General features: G+C 36.1%; 1 protein-coding gene across 2 annotated transcripts in view; it reads left to right on the top strand.

Annotated features, from left to right (window-relative positions):
* The window catches only part of Tyr (tyrosinase), a 69,645-nt gene that overhangs the window by 48,401 nt on the left and 4,575 nt on the right, over window positions 1-16,669 (top strand). For both annotated transcript variants that reach the window (XM_021206134.1, XM_021206124.1), the window contains one exon: window positions 8,749-8,930. In XM_021206134.1, the coding sequence (XP_021061793.1) occupies window positions 8,749-8,930 (182 nt within the window). The remainder of the gene's footprint in view (window positions 1-8,748; window positions 8,931-16,669) is intronic.

The following is a 16,669-nucleotide window of genomic DNA, read 5'->3' as shown; positions in this document are numbered from 1 at the left end:
GAGCAAAGATAGTTCTCCTGTCTCAGGCCAGGAGACTGCTCCCAGGCAGACACCCCTCCTCAGGTGGGAAAAGGCACTGGATGCTGGATCAGGCCTTGGGCGGGTAAAGACACCTGATGCCAGATCAAGCCTGGGGACTGGTCCCGGCTGAACACCCCTCCTCAGGCGGAGAAAGGCACTGGATGCCAGATCAGGCCTGCGGACTCCCCAGCGAACNCCTCTCCACCTCTCCTCGGGCGGGCGGGGAAAGGTGCTGGATGCCGCATCAGACCTGGGGACTGGTCCAGGTCGAACACCCCTCTTTGGGCGGGGAAAGGCGCTGGATGACCAGAACCAGATACGGGTTCCTTCCCAGAAGCTGTGACTCTTCTCCAGTCCACCCTTTCCCTGGCAGAGCACTGGAACCAAGATCCTTTTTTTTTAAAGAACTAATTTTCTAATGTAGTCACCAAGGTTCTAGGAGTTCCTTCACCATTTGAATTTTGTGGCTGAAATGGTTCATCCAATACTCTTATACTCTGTTTCACCAAAAGGAAACTAGCATCGCCACAGGTTAAGCAGGTTACCCATATTCCTAGAGTTATTCTTACAATACTCTGAACCTAAATTTCCAGCTTCAGATCCTCAGAATTTCTTCATAACCCTCTACAAAATGCAAATTTTGCTCACCCTGCAAAATTGCATTTTATACGCATTATGCATACATATGTGTGTATGTTTAATGCTGGGCTCATGCATGTGGATGTTAGAGGCTTACACTGGGCATGTTCTTCTCTACCTTTTCTCCTTAATTTCTGAGAAAAGATCTCAATAAATCTGGAAAGTGCCACTTGGCAAGACTAGCTGGACAGGTAGTCTTAGGAGAGGGTCTCAGAGGACATGATATAAATATATTTAAGTCTGAAACAAAGGGTTCATCTTGTTCCCAGATTCTCTTCTTAATAAGTGCAAATGGCACGACAATTTACCAATATAATTTATATTACACTCTCCTTCTGAATGGCTGCTGGGTATCTAGACCCAGTTCATCGTGCTTGTATAACAAGTACTCTACTAACTAAATCACCCTGAAGCCCATCTTCAATTGTTTTTCTCCATTTAAAAAAAATTCTTAGCTTTCTTAATAATAATTTTGTGGGAACCTGGGAGGCTACCCAATCTCCAGTAGGTGGCCCCACACCCACGCACATACAAGCAATGTTAAATGGACTCAGTATGTATGGGATTGGAGAGGCAGGGAGAGGGAGAGAAAGAGAGAGAGAGAGAGAGAGAGAGAGAGAGAGAGAGAGAGAGAGAGAGAGACATTGGGAAAGAAAAGTGAGGGAGGAATGAGGAGTAATTGGAAGAGAGATAATGGGAGATAATAGAAGTTAGATTCTTTCATATAACACATTATATGTACATAGAAGTAATAAAATGTTTCTAATCATTAATAAAGGTACAAAATAAAACATTGTTTGAAAAATCAAACAATGATACCTTGTCCATAGTATATCACATATAACCATAGATCCAAAATGTAGAATATTTATTACAAAAATATTAATATTAGCTCTTATATGAAGTAGAATGGGTAGTTTCTGCCATGTAAAAGAATAGCCAAAACTAATCAGTTTGGGTGCCTAATAGATTATCTAGGTACATTGCACACATAGCTCACTGGCTTCTCACATGCTTTTGACTTTGTTATTAGGTATACTTTACATCCAAGGAAACTGACACCAGGAAAAATAATTTGTTGTTTTACACACACACACACACACACACACACACACACACACACACACACACACACACAATTTGTAACACTCCAGATTCAAAGAGTTACTTCCTACTGCTCATAGAAGGATAATATGCAAAATTCTGTCACATGACATTTGCTATTCTTCATGGCTGAAACCCAGGGTTTTTTTTTTTCTCCAATATCATCCAAAAATATCCTCTCCTTGACCCTTATGAACAAGTATGTCACACACTAAGTGCGTGTGATTTGCTATGTACCTGTTCCTCTTCATTCTTTCCCTGGATACTCATTCTTCAACTCTGAGCTTAAATATACCATCAAAATCTTTCCTTGAGTTTGCAGACTTAGAAAATCCTATATCCATGAATCAGGACTTCTTTATATAGAATTCTTTTGCAGAATTTTCTATTTTATAATTACAAAAATGTTTCTAAAATTGCTCTTTAGGGTTTTTAAATCTACCACTATACTGTTAAGAACCACAGGGCAGAGAATTTCACTAATACTTTGACCAGAAAAAAATGTAATATAAATGTTGAAAACTTAAGAGGGATTCACCTATTTTAAATAAATGAATTTTCAGAATAAAATGTCTTATATTTGTATATAAAACATTTTGTTACATTTTGTTGTTACTAGCAAGTGTTCTAAAATTGATTCTTAAACACCCAACTCTTTTAAGGCCCTTCTGTTAATTTTGTTTAATAAACTTATGTTTTGTTTTAAAATAGTTTCACTAATTAGATAAAATACTGGGTTTTGGCGTGCATCATACCTTGGTTATTGAATCAATAACATCTTACAGCAGTATGGAACAGTTGTTGCAGTTAGGAAGCCAACACCGATAAATTACATAGGCAAAGTCCATATTAGAAGTGACCCAATGTTATTCTTGGACCTGTGCCCTGACTAAGATCCTATCTTACCATTATTCACCAAGCTTTCCTATTCTCAGCTATGACAGTTTTTCTCACTTTCATTTATTGATCTTGACATATTGGAGTCTTACTCAGGTGTCTTATATGATGTCCCTCAACAGAACTTGATTCCTATTGGATATAAGTTTTGTATTGTAAGAATGTTACAGAAGTAAAGCACTATTTGCTTTAAATCATATCAAGGACATACAATGAGCTTACCACTGTTAATAGCATATGTTTTCTGGTACAGGAGGTTTCTGACAGTTTTCTCAAACTGTTAAATCTCTCTATCTGATAATGCACTTCAGAAGGAAGCTCTTTAAATACTACCTGCAGAGAACAATATAATTATTTGAGAGTATTTGATGTTGTAAATTGCCCCTACTTATTAATTCATTTATACTAGTGTGAATATACCTCCATTCTTTTATCATTTGGATTATAAACCAATAATACTTAATATTTTAATTTAAATTGCTCCATATTTAGCAACCGTGAACAGTTTGATCCTCGTCCTGAAATCTCTCTCTCTCTCTCTCTCTTTCTCTCTCTCTCTCTCTCTCTCTCTCTCTCTCTCTCTCTCTCTCCACTTGGGTTTGAGAAGTTTCTGCTAAGTCATCTTTAAATTTGCTAATGTATTCCTCATCTATATTAAGTATACTGATCAATTCACTGAAGACATTCTTCATTTCTATTGTAGATTTTTTTTTATTCCTGAAGTTTCTTTGGTTCTGTATTAGAGTTTGTACATCTACTTACACATATCATCTTGTCTTGTGAGTTTTTTACATTTCCTTTTAAAACTTAGTGTATTATTAATATAGTTTTGATCTCTATGTAATAATCCCAAATGTATACATGGTATTTGGAATTCTAATAATTCTTTGTCTCTTCAGACAAGTTTTCTTACTTTGGACATGTTTTGTTTTTATTTAATTGTAGTAGCTGAGGTAAATTCAATGTTAATGTGAATATTTGTGTTTTTTTTCAACATCCAATAAACTTTGATTTACTGTGGTCATAGTTGGGATAGGTTTCAGATTTCCCTAGTATCTTTGATATTTTTTTCTTTTGGTTTTGGACTTCCCTGTATCCCTTTCTTAAGGACACACATATTGTTCCTCAGAATATTGTAGTTCCTTTAGGTGTAATCTCTGGTTCTGACACTGAACTTTGTTGGTGTGATGTTACAGTCCAAGAGCCAGGAAGTCATGTAACATATTGTAAAACTTTTGTAACTTTTAGTACATCAATGTCTGGGTGCTATGGCTATAAACGTGTTTCCCTAAACCCCTTTAACTTTACCCATTTTCTCTTCCCTTGATTCTGCACTACAGAAAGCATTTTCTGGGAGCCTTGGGCCCTTTGATCTCTCCCCCCTATGCAAACACACACACACACACACACACACACACACACACGGAATAAGATAAGAATAACAGGTAGATTGGGAGAAATCCACTTCTCCAGTAAAACAAATTTTGGACGTTATCTTAATTGGAAAGGTTCTCAACATATTTCACAATAATTGCTTGCATGGACAGAGTTAGACAAGATCTTGTACTTTTATCCTGAAATCCTTGTAGAATTCCTAGATATAAAGTCATAATATGTGTTTTAATATCCATGAGAAAGCTACCCCAGAAGTTTGTCATTATTACCCAAGTCTAGAATTTAAGGTTTTCCTGAAATGTTTAGGTGTTGTTATCATTTTTATGGATCCACTTGCATTGGCTCCTAGTAGATAGATTTTTAGTCATATTCTTTAGGATACATATATACCTACAACTTTAGGATCAGAAATTTGTCCTGAAATAATCGATTTTCTTATGGGTTAAAGAGAAGTTGCTCATTTTCCACTTTATTTTTTATTATTGGATAGAAAATAGCAACCTAACACTTTATATTAGACCTGAAACCAAATAGTCTATGCTAAGTTTATCTTTAAAACTTATCACGCCATCTCTGTATTGTGACTTTTTCCTAATTCTACAATACCTATCTCCATATTTCTCAGACTTTCAGAAATCTATCCAGATTCAGTACACAGGAGTTTTTTGTTTTGTTTTGTTTTGTTTTGTTTTGTTTTGTTTTGTTTTGTTTTATAAGATTTTCCACCCAAACTGTCACCGTGAATATACAGTTTACTATTAGTATTTCAATCAAAACCATATTCTAGACACAGTTTCATGAAATTAGTTGAAGATGAAAACTATCACTGACGATCTTAATCAAAACTAATGCCTTCATTTTCTTAAGTTGATAAAATAGAAAGCAAACTAATGGTCCAATACATTAAATCTGGAGCTAAGGATTGATGCCCTTGTCCTACTAAGGTAAAAGTCTTGTTTTTATTTCTCAGTAGAACAAGATTATTTATAAATTAAAATATAATAGTAATTTTTCTCATTTGTAATCAGGTACAAATTATTCCTTCAGCCTCTACATTATTGGCCTGTTCCTATATCAAAGTGTAAGAGGGTTTGGGAAAGAACCAATTGTCAAAGACTCTGCATATACCTAATGTATATATTTACTAGTTGAAAATTTAAGGCTTCAAACTAATAAAATATCATACACACACATATATATTAATAAATAAATAGTATAATATCCATATGATTCAAGTATATATGGAATATTATATGTACATATCTTAAAACTAAATATAAAATAATTACATGTCATCATTTCATGTTTGGCTTGTTTGTATTTTCTAAATTGCATGTGATTAACAAGTAAGCCTTTTTTGAAGATGAAAGTACAAGCTAATATTTTTAAAAAGTCATAAAATTATAAATCTTACAGAGACTTAGGTTTTAGAAACCAGTTCTAATCTTTTTCGGGTAAAAAAGCTGGAAAAGAATATCAACTCTTCAGAAGCATCCTTCCTAATTCTGCCTACCAGAAGACTACCATTATTAGAGAATTGGCTCCAAACATATGGCCTTCATATTTCTGTCATAGCACATTTTTGTTTTCTTACCAGCTGTAAGTGCTCCTAGTTTACTGATAATAATATGAAAGATGATTAGCAAAAGGGATCGTGAAAAATGCTACTATCAACAATCTGTGTCTGATGCTGTTATAATCTACATAGTATCTTTGTACCATAAGAGTTATTTCCATTTTGAATTAGAAGAAGTTGACATGAAATATATGGCTAATATATATGTAATAATAAACCAAAATTAGAAAAAATTTGGTAGTCATGATTCATATTTTCGTATTTCACATATAGGTAAAATATTGACTAGACTAGTGATTGAAATCCAGATCTTGTTGTAATAAATCTCCAACCCAAATATGCCCAGGCAATGAAAACACTCAGTTAATATGAATACATGCTGTGCGCCTAGATTGGCCAGATCTACCAGTACACTACCATCTTCCACCTTACAGTTTCTCCAGGCCAAGTGCTTCTGCTCCTCCCTCTATGCTTCTTCCTCTTTCTCTTCCATTTTCTCCTTCTTCTATGTCTTCCCTCCTTCTGTCCTACCATCCCTTTATCTGGCCAATCATCAGCTCTCCTTTATTTTACAAATTAAGGTGGGAATCAGATTTGCAGGAAAATCACCTGAGTGCTGACTCATTCCTAGTTCTGCATCCCCTCACAGGAGAATGGAATTAGTATCAAATATACTTAGTCCCAGGGGTATCCACAACAAGATCTCAAGTGACAGAATTGCTTTATACCATAAAAAAAGTTATTTTTTTTTTCTATTTGACTTTCTTGTTCAGTTTGTTGTAATTTAAACTGTAATTTTTTTAATTTTTTAAACTATCAACAGTCTCCCTTTTATGTAACTTGATCTCTACAATGTACTAACTTCTGACTTTCTAACTTAACATTTAAAATTAGCAATAACTTATTTGGATGTTCATAAATATTTCTAACATTGGAGTTTTGGATCGTTTGCATTGTAAGGATAAATTTAGTATTTTTAATTTATTTTTTAATTATGACAGATTCAAACCTAAAGGTAGTGCTCAAGGAGACTTCATTAACTCCAGGTCTCACGTTCTTCCCCTAGCAACCAGTCTTGTAACACAAATTGATTTCTTTTTCCTGCTTTTAAGAGCTCTCTATAAACTCTCTTACTGTTTGAGAATTCATTTTTCCAAATTTTCTGATGCCTTTAGTTTTTTAAGCATTTAAAATTCCTAGTTTGGATTGTGTCTAACAGAAACTGGCATTGGCTTATTTTAATAGGAATGTTCCAAAAGGAATTTAGCTAGCTTACAGAATTATTGTGAAACAAACTCGGGGGCAGATCAGAACAATAGGGGCAAACTCATGAGCAAACACACCAGAGAACAGATTAGTGCAGAATAGACTCCTTTCGTGGCACATCTGTCTTTTGCCAAGGATCGCCTCAGCTTTGAGGGAGATTCTGAGAGAAGGAAACAACTGGGTATTAAAATTTGGTTCCAAACTGGTAGCCTATGCTGTACTTGAGATAGCTTTCCAGATTTCATTCTCTCTGATCGTTTTTTTCTCTGGAGATCCCAGACAGCTCTCTTTGTATTCTGCTTTAGAGAGTTCACCATGCAGTTCTTGCTAAAAGTTTCTCTGGATAGCTCATATCTTGCAGATCATAAACCCAGTCTTTTATTTTACATATCAATCTAGTCATTTTCTCAAGGTTCCCTTTTGATTATCCTATAAATCACTATCCCATGACCTTGCCTCTTGATTCTTAGGATACAGCAAGCACATTTTTTTTTTTTTTTTAACATTGCAAAAGAATTCAGAGGTCTGCCAGCAGCACTGTACAGATGATAAGCTAACTGGGTGGGACCCTGGGTGGGACCCTGCCCTGAAATAACCACTTCTACATGCCTGGGCCTGGACCTAAATTCCCTCTGCCCCAGGCTGACCTTGAACTCCGGAATCTGTCTGCCTTTGTAATCTTAAATAAAAAACTTAGCAGGGCGGGATCTCTTGTGATCACCACTCCTTAAATCTCCTTATCTCCTTCTTTACTATCTTTCTTACAAGTTGGTTCAGGGTGCAGCTGGTTTTGTTCTTTTAAAAAACTCCTGCCCCCAAGCAATTCATATTGTATCCTTATATTTTACATACCTGAGAAATTATATATTTTCAAACTCCTGCTTCTAGAGTTCTCTTCCACAGCATTAAGGGCTGTCCTGAAGATTCCAGTGTTTATCATTTTGGTGAGACATTTAGCCACACTTTCACCTGCCTGATTCATGCTATCTCTGATTATTGGAGTCTTTACCATTAACAGGAAGGACATTTCTTAAAAGAAGAATGTGAAAATATGTACATTATACAAACAAGCCATATTCCCACAGCAGCCATTGACACTCATGAAGGCCCATGCCTGTTGGCCCTGTTACAGGGGCAGGAACCATGTCATTCTGCCTCCAACAAGTCCATATCTGACCTAGCAATCTTTTTTGCTCAATGCTATTCCAAAGACTGTCATTGCCCACCATTAGGATGAATTTCCACTGTCCTTGGTTTTTGTTTGTTTGTTTGTTTTTTGTTTTGTTTTGTTTTGGTCACAATTTCCTATTCCTAGAATGGTTTTTGTCTTATTGCCTGAATAGTAATCATGTGGTCACATAAAAGCTTTATGGGAAGCTGGAAATGGCTGTTTCATCTTCTGTCATTAAAGGTAGGCTCTGCCTCAGAAACCATGATTGCTCCTAACCATAAGACAAAGATTGAAATAACTGATATACACAACAACAAACAAAAAGTGATTAAGGTCTAGTCTTTGTCAATTTAGTTTTATATGGTTTTTCTTCTGACTTTCTTTGCATTTTTAAAGTTATATTTAATATTATGACAATATTTCATGAAAACAAATGTTGAATTCTGAAACCTCTATACTATCTATAAAAGTTTAATTTTCATAAGGAAAATCTGAAGTTATCCTCACACTACTTTTGATGAATGACCTTCTTCAGGACATGAAATTGCAACTTGCCAAAGTTTGAAGATAGTCAACATTTGATCAAGTCTTGTGATATCAATAATTGTCTTTTAAGAACTTAAAATTTACACCTTATAAATAAAATGTTCCTGACTCTGAGTAACCCTTCCCTCTGTAGTATTTTTGAACAATGGCTGCGAAGGCACCACCCTCTTTTGGAAGTTTACCCAGAAGCCAATGCACCTATCGGCCATAACAGAGAATCGTACATGGTTCCTTTTATACCGCTCTATAGAAATGGTGATTTCTTCGTTACATCCAAGGATCTGGGATATGACTACAGCTACCTCCAAGAGCCAGGTAAGGCTCAGTTGCCTTTACATGAACTATGGAATGCAATGTGGGTAACCTCTTTTTGGGCAGTTAAAAACATCTACTGTATACTAAATTTTCTTCTAAAACTTCTAAAGAAACTATATTATACCAATTTATAATCATATAAACTGTATTTCAATGATTCCTAAATTTATAACTATTCCATCTACTATAGGATATTTTATACAGTTAAATTGTTGAAGAATATAGGATTGGGAAGCATTTGAGCCATGAATGACAGAATTCCAATGAATTCTGTCAGCTATTTTATGACCTCAGGTTATTCTTTCAATTCTGTGACTCACATTTTATTCATTATATATTTAGATAGGAATAACTCAATGGATTTTTCTGAATCATGTTAAAGAATTCAATCTATGGATGATATGGAGTTAACAATTTGTGATCTTCCATCTTGAGACTCTTGGTAGGATTACCAATGCAATAATGCAAACTTTCAAAATGAACTAATATTGGATTTCATAATACTTCTTTAATGTTAATTATTGGCTAAATAATTGGCTAAAATCACAATGTAAAGCCTTAGGACTGGAAGTACCTATGGGCTTTGGCCTTACTAGTCAGAATTACATTAATATCTTCTTGACAAAGGAGAAATAGGTAGTGATAAAAGTCTCATCCATATTGTTGTTCCTCCTAAGGGAATGCAAACTGCTTCAGCTCCTTGGGTACTTTCTCCTTCATTGAGGACCCTGTGCTCTGTCCAATGAATGGCTGTGAGCATCAACTTACATATTTGTCAGGCAGAGTGTCTCAGGAGACAGCTGTGTCAGGCTCCTGTCAGAAAGCTATTATTGGCATCCACAATAGTGTCTGGATTTGGTGTTTGTATATGGGATGGATCCCCAGGTGGGACAGTCTCTGGATGGTCATTCCTTCAGTCTCTGCTTCACACTTGTCTTTGTAACCACTGAAAGACCTCCATGGGAATTCCTCCCCACTCCAGTCTTGAGATGGCAGCACCCAAAAACCACAAATAGACCATCTTGATGTAAGCACAGGAGGTAGTTTAATAACGGAGATCTGGGCCGATAAGTATCTCATGCAGGAGACAGAGGAATTGACCACGAGGTCCGAAAGCTAGGGGTTTTTATAGGGAGAGGGTCAGGGGCTAGGGAGAAGTGGCACAGTTGCACATGATTGGCTTATTTAAACATCAACAGAATGATGACATGGCAGCAGAGCAGAGTAGTATGTAAAAGTCAGGATGTCAGGAATCCAGAGGGGTAGATGCTTATCTGGGGCAGCAGCAGAACATTTGGTTAACATATAACTCCAAACTATGTTACCTGGGCAATGGGCAGAAGGAGGTGCCAGGCCACCAGATGGCTGATGACTCAACCAAGATAGCCTGGACAAGTTCCTGCATTTTTCTTTTATCTTATGGCCAGTCAGCCCCAGGAATGTTTTAACAATAGGCCTTCCCGGACATGTCCGGTTCTGTTCCACTGTGTTCTCTGCCTCAGACTTCTAAGCTTACAAACAATTTTTTCTTTGGACTATTTGACATAAGTTACATGAATCAAGCCTCAAATTTTATCTTAAATTTCATTTCCCTTCACCACCAACCAAAGAAAACACATGTTGGGAGTCATGGCTCTAGCTGCATATGTAGCAGAGGATGGCTTAGTAGGTCATCAGTGGGAGAAGAGGCCTTTGGTCCTGTGAAGGTTCTATGCCCCGGTATAGGGGAATGCCAGGACCAGGAAGCAAGAGTGGGTGGGTTAGTGAGGAGGGAGAGGGGAGAGGGGAGAGGGGGTTTTCAGAGTGGAAACCTGGAAAAGGGATAACATCTGAAATGTAAATAGAGAAAATATCTAATAAAAAAAAAAAAAAAGAAAGAAAAGTAAAGGAAGCCTAGTCCATGCAGGAACTTCCTACTATTCTAGTGTACCTTTTTGTTGTAATGACAAATGACGGAGAAAGTCACATTAAAAAGAGTGATTTTCTCCTGGTTCAGAGGTTTCAGACCATGATCAACAGGTTTCATGGGTTTGAAGTTGAGGCAAAATAGAAATATCGGGATGTTAGGGGTTTGTAGTAGGGACAAAGAGGGAGTTATATTTATGATGTACCCTTCAAAGGCAAGCTTCCAGTGACTTAATTCCTCCAATCATACCTCACTTTCTACTTTCCAGAAAGTCTTAATTAATGCATCATACTGGGAATCCATCAATTGATTAATCAATTGATGTGGCCAGAATCCTCATGATACAACTTGCCAAACCTATCAGCTGGCAGCTAAGTCTTTAAACATTAGTCTTTGGGTGTGTGGGTATGTTAAGCTATATCTATTAACATCATTTAAATTATTATTCACTAGATAGGTATTATTTTCCATAAAAGAGGTGAGAATGTCAGTCTTATAGAATTGATGTGACTTTTTTTTTAAGATTTATTATTTATTTTATATGTAAGTACACTGTAGCTGTCTTCAGAGAGGGCATCAGTTGTCATTAAGGATGGCTGTGAGCTACCATTTGGCTGCTGGTATTTGAACTCAGGACCTTTGGAAAAGCAGTCAGTGCTCTTAACCGCTGAGCCATCTGTCCAGCATTTGAAGTGACTTTTCAAATGTTAAATAGTAAGCAAGTTTTGACAGTTCCCTTAGCACACTATGTTTTCATTATAGTATATAGACTTCTATATAAAGACTAGAAGAATACAATGTAAAATTACAATTGGTTACATGAAGGAAACATGAAGAAGTTCATTAGATAAGGAGAAATGAATAAATGTGTGAACCTCAATAACTCCTATCTCTTATGATCAACTTTAGTTTCATTGAAATGAATAATGTAGTTTGGATCTCAGTAAGGACCAAATCCAAAGTGGAAGTCTGTCTTTGTTAGGGTTTTACTGCTATGAACAGTCACCATGTTCAAGGCAACTCATAAGGGACAACATTTAATTGGGGCTGGAATACAAGTAGAGGTTCAGTCCATTATCATCAAGGTGAAATGCTTCTAGACATACATGGGGCTCAGGGTTCCACCTCTGATTTCAAAGCAGCTAAGAAAAGTCTGACTCCGAGACAACCAGGACAAAACTCTTAAAGCCTACCCTCACAGTGACACACTTCTTCCAAGGCCACACCTTCTCCAAAAAGACCACACTTCCTAATAATGCCACTCCCTGTGCTTTGCATATTCAAACCATTACAAAGTCCAAAAGACTGTGCAAGGAAATACAAAGACTGAACAGCAAGATTTTACAAAGATTCAGATAGGGAAGCAGTGATTTGTACATAATTCATCTTTGACAATGTTTGAAGAGTTAGTAGGCAGCAGATAGAAAAGGGCAGAAAATATTTTAACCTGAAAGAATAAGACTGAGCCGGGCGTAGTGGCACATGCCTTTAATCCCAGCACTCGGGAGGCAGAGGCAGGTAGATTTCTGAGTTCGAGGCCAACCTGGTCTAAAAAAGTGAGTTCCAGGACAGCCAGGGCTATGCTAAAAAGCAAAGATGACCATTATGTTTATGAAATATTGAATTATTCTATTGGTTGTTATCGACAAAGAAAATAACATTGAAAAGATTAAGATATTTTGTAAAAGTTATCACAAATTGTATGCTTTTTAATGGCTGGAGCATTGCTTAGGTGTGATCCATGGACCAGTTTATTTCTCATTACATTTTTAGGACAAAACTCATAGAAATTGGCAAATAAGTTATATACTGAATGAAGACAAAGGAGATTATAGGACTCTTTTGAAGCTTTTTAACCTGTGATGCAAATTAATTATAGTAAAATTCAATGATACATTTAACAATACTAAAAGAAGGGCCAAAAACAAGGGGACATCCATGTTTTTGTTATGATAGAATAAGATATGAAACACCAGGGTAAATATTTCTCAGTGCAGTATGACACAAAGACTTGAAGCTCCAAACACACACCTAGGCCTTAGATCTATATGAGAGAGGAGGGTCAAAAAATCTTAATAGAAAATGGAATATATTTTTCTAAGTATGTTAAAATAAACAATATTAATTTGAACTGCTTTACTGATTTACTATCTTTTATATACAGCTATGCTATGAATTTACAGTAACCTTTAGAGAAAGTTGATTTTAAAGTAAATGTTAGAAATTGCCTATTTTCTATTTTATGAAGCCTTCTTCATTATTGTTTATGCATTCAAAGTACTTAAAATTCATCTCTATTCATTGCTAAACTTCAAGATTTCTAAAAAAATATTAAATGTTTTCAATAATTTAGTTCATGAGGGACATTATTCATCCTTTAGGTATTCATGTTGATAATTATTAAGTATTTTGTTGTAGAGGGCAGCTAATATCTAAAATTGTCAAACATTTTCTCTTGTAATGAGATTTAGTGATGTTTTAAAAACTGAGAAGTAGGTGATTTTTTTTTTCAGGGTTAACTGATAAAAGGCAAGGAGAGAAATATCAAAAAAGAGTTTATTTTGATATTTGATTCCAGAAGTCTTGGTGTCTTAATGTTAGAAAATGTATATTAATGGTTGCTATGCATGTGAGACTTGTTTGTATAATAATGTACATAATTACTTTATGTTCACCCTTCAGAGAAATGTCTTCTCTGTCAAGGTTAAAGACCCATGATAATCAGAAACCACACTAGTACTGGAGGTGAGGATGTGTCTAATGTACTAAGCAAAATGGCAAATGCTCTGACCTTCAGGACAGCCTGTTGGAAAAAAAACAAAAACAAAAACAAACAAACAAACAAACAAAACCTCTGAAAACATGAATCCAAGAATGTATAATTTCTCAACTATGCAAAACATAAGGAAGCAATATAACACAGGCTTTATTGACCTAGAAGAATAAAGGCAACTGCACTATGAGCCAGCGTGACAGAAAAATATGCAGAGAGAAAGAGGTAAAGATGGAATGGTGATCTCATAGATGGATCTCACCCAGCTAGCTTATTGTCTGTGTTTACAAAGGAAGGCAGATCTCTGAATTCACTTGCCTTGTTTAAAAAAAAACAAACAAAACTGTTCTTGGTGATTCATGAGATAATCAAAAAGGAACATGGAGTAAATGACTGAATTGATATGTTTTTTTTTTTTTATTAGATATTTTCTTTACTTACATTTCAAATGCTATCCTGAAAGTTCCCTATACCCTCCCCCGCACCCTGCTCCCCTACCCACTCACTCCCACTTCTTTGCCCTGGCATTCCCCTGTACTGGGGCATATAAAGTTTGCAAGACCTAGGGGCTTCTCTTCCCAATGATGGCCGACTAGGCCATCTTCTTCTACATCTGCAGCTAGAGATACGAGCTCTAGGGGTACTGGTTAGTTCATATTGTTGTTCCACCTATAGGGTTGCAGACCCCTTCAGTTCCCTGGGTACTTTCTCTAGCTCCTACATTGGGGGCCATGTGTTCCATCGTACTGATGACTGTGAGCATCCACTTCTGTATTTGCCAGGCACTGGCATAGCCTCATAAGAGAGAGCTATATCAGGGTCCCTTCAGCAAAATCTTGCAAGCATATGCAATAGTGTCTGGGTTTCTTGGCTGATGATGGGATGGATCCCCAGGTGGAGTAGTTTCTTAGCTTCAAACTTTGTCTCTATAACTCCTTTCATGGGTATTTTGTTCCCTATTCTAAGAAGGAATGAAGTATCCATTCCTTGGTCTTCCTTCTTCTTGGTTTTCTTGTGTTTTACAAATTGTATCTTGGGTATTCTAAGTTTCTGGGCTAATATCCACTTATCAGTGAGTGCATATCTAGTGACTTCTTTTGTGATTGGGTTACCTCACTAAGGATGATATCCTCCAGATACATCCATTTGCCCAAGAATTTNATAAATTCATTGTTTTTAATAGCTGAGTAGTACTCCATTGTGTAAATGTACCACAGTTTCTGTATCCATCCTTCTGTTGAGGGACATCTGGGTTCTTTCCAGCTTCTGGCTATTATAAATAGGGCAGCTATGAACATAATGGAGCATGTGTCCTTATTGCCAGTTGGAACATCTTCTGGGTATATGCCCAGGAGATGTATTATTGGATCTTCTGGTAGTACTATGTCCAATTTTCTGAGGAACCGCCCGACTGATTTCCAGAGTGGTTGTATACGCTTTCAATCCCACCAACAATGGAGGAGTGTTCTTCTTTCTCCACTTTCTTGCCAGCATCTGCTGTCACCTGAATTTTTGATCTTAGCCATTCTGACTGGTGTGAGATGCAATCTGAGAAGACCAAACCTATGGATAATGGGAGTAGATGAGAATGAAGATTTTCAACTTAAAAAGCCAGCAAATATCTTCAACAAAATTATAGAAGAACTGAATTGATATGTTCATCTGGGCTTTAGTCTGCAAGAGAAATCTACCCAGAGAGAATTGTTTGGAGAGCAAACATGGCTCTTTTAGAATTTTCTAACAAGATTTTTGACCTTAGTCAGAACACCCAAACTTCTTTCTTTCTTTCTTTCTTTCTTTCTTTCTTTCTTTCTTTCTTTCTTTCTTTCTTTCTTTCTTTCTTTCTTTCTTTTCAAGCAGCTTTTCTGACTTTGATCAAAAAACCCAAAAGTTATCCTAGGGAGCTGTTGCAACTCTTTTTAAGAAATATTTTTACCAGAATTTCTGACTTAAGCCTGAAAACCCAAGAACTTTTTTTTTTCTTTTTTTCTTTTTTACTTTTTTACTTTTTTTTTCTAGCAGCTTTCTGACACTGGTTGGAAAATCCATGAGATATACAAAGAGCTTTTAGAATTTTTTTCTAGCAAGAACTGAGCTGCCTGGAAATCTCTGGAAAGCTGTCTCAAGCAGAACACTGAGCTGTGAGCTTGTACCCACTATTGATGTTGAGTTGGCTTTTTGGCTATTCTCAAACACCCCTCTGAGGACCCCCTCTCTGGTGTGAGACTGTTTCTTGGCATGGAGAGATAACTTAGTATTTATGAGCACTAGCTGTTCTCTTTGATCCCCAGGATATAAAAGGAATAGCATTTATTATGCAATGTGCTACACATTAAGGAGACATTTAAAATGAACTATGTATTTGAATATCTAAGAGTAAATGAATCTAGACATTTAAGTCCCATTATCAAAACATATTTTTAAAATCTCACATTTTCATTGATCTCATATTTTTATTATATAAATTAATGTCACTCAAATCTAGAGATTTCCATCTTTTTGTGTATGTCATTTATTAACTTTTCTAATGAAGATAAACAACCAAACAATCCATTTCATTAAAACTATCTTTATGAATTCTAAGAAGACTTTCATAGACAAGTAAAAAAAAAAAAAAACAGAAAAGGGATGGACAGATATTTATCTCTGTAGTCACCATTTAAGTCAAAAATGAAAAGAAGTTCTAGTTTTGTCCTCTTTGAATACTGAACTTCAATATACAATTAGTTATTAACAAATCCTACAGATTGAAAAGAACAGATGTCCCTCAATAGAGGAATGGATACAGAACCTGTGGTACATTTACACAATGGAGTACTACTCAGGTATTAAAAACAATGAATTTATGAAATTCTTGGGCAAATGGATGTATCTGGAGGATATCATCCTTAGTGAGGTAACCCAATCACAAAAAAAGTCACTAGATATGCACTCACTGTAAGCAGATATTAGCCCAGAAACTTAGAATACCCAAATACATTTTGCAAAACACAGGAAAACCAAGAAGGATGACCATCGTGTGGATACTTCATTCCTCCTTAGAATAAAGGAACAAAATAC

This window comes from Mus pahari, chromosome 1 (assembly GCF_900095145.1).
Source record: "Mus pahari chromosome 1, PAHARI_EIJ_v1.1, whole genome shotgun sequence".
Classification (NCBI taxonomy): Eukaryota; Metazoa; Chordata; class Mammalia; order Rodentia; family Muridae; genus Mus; species Mus pahari.
The sequence above is the reverse complement of the archived record's forward strand: the minus strand, read 5'-3'. Positions and strand labels throughout refer to the sequence as shown.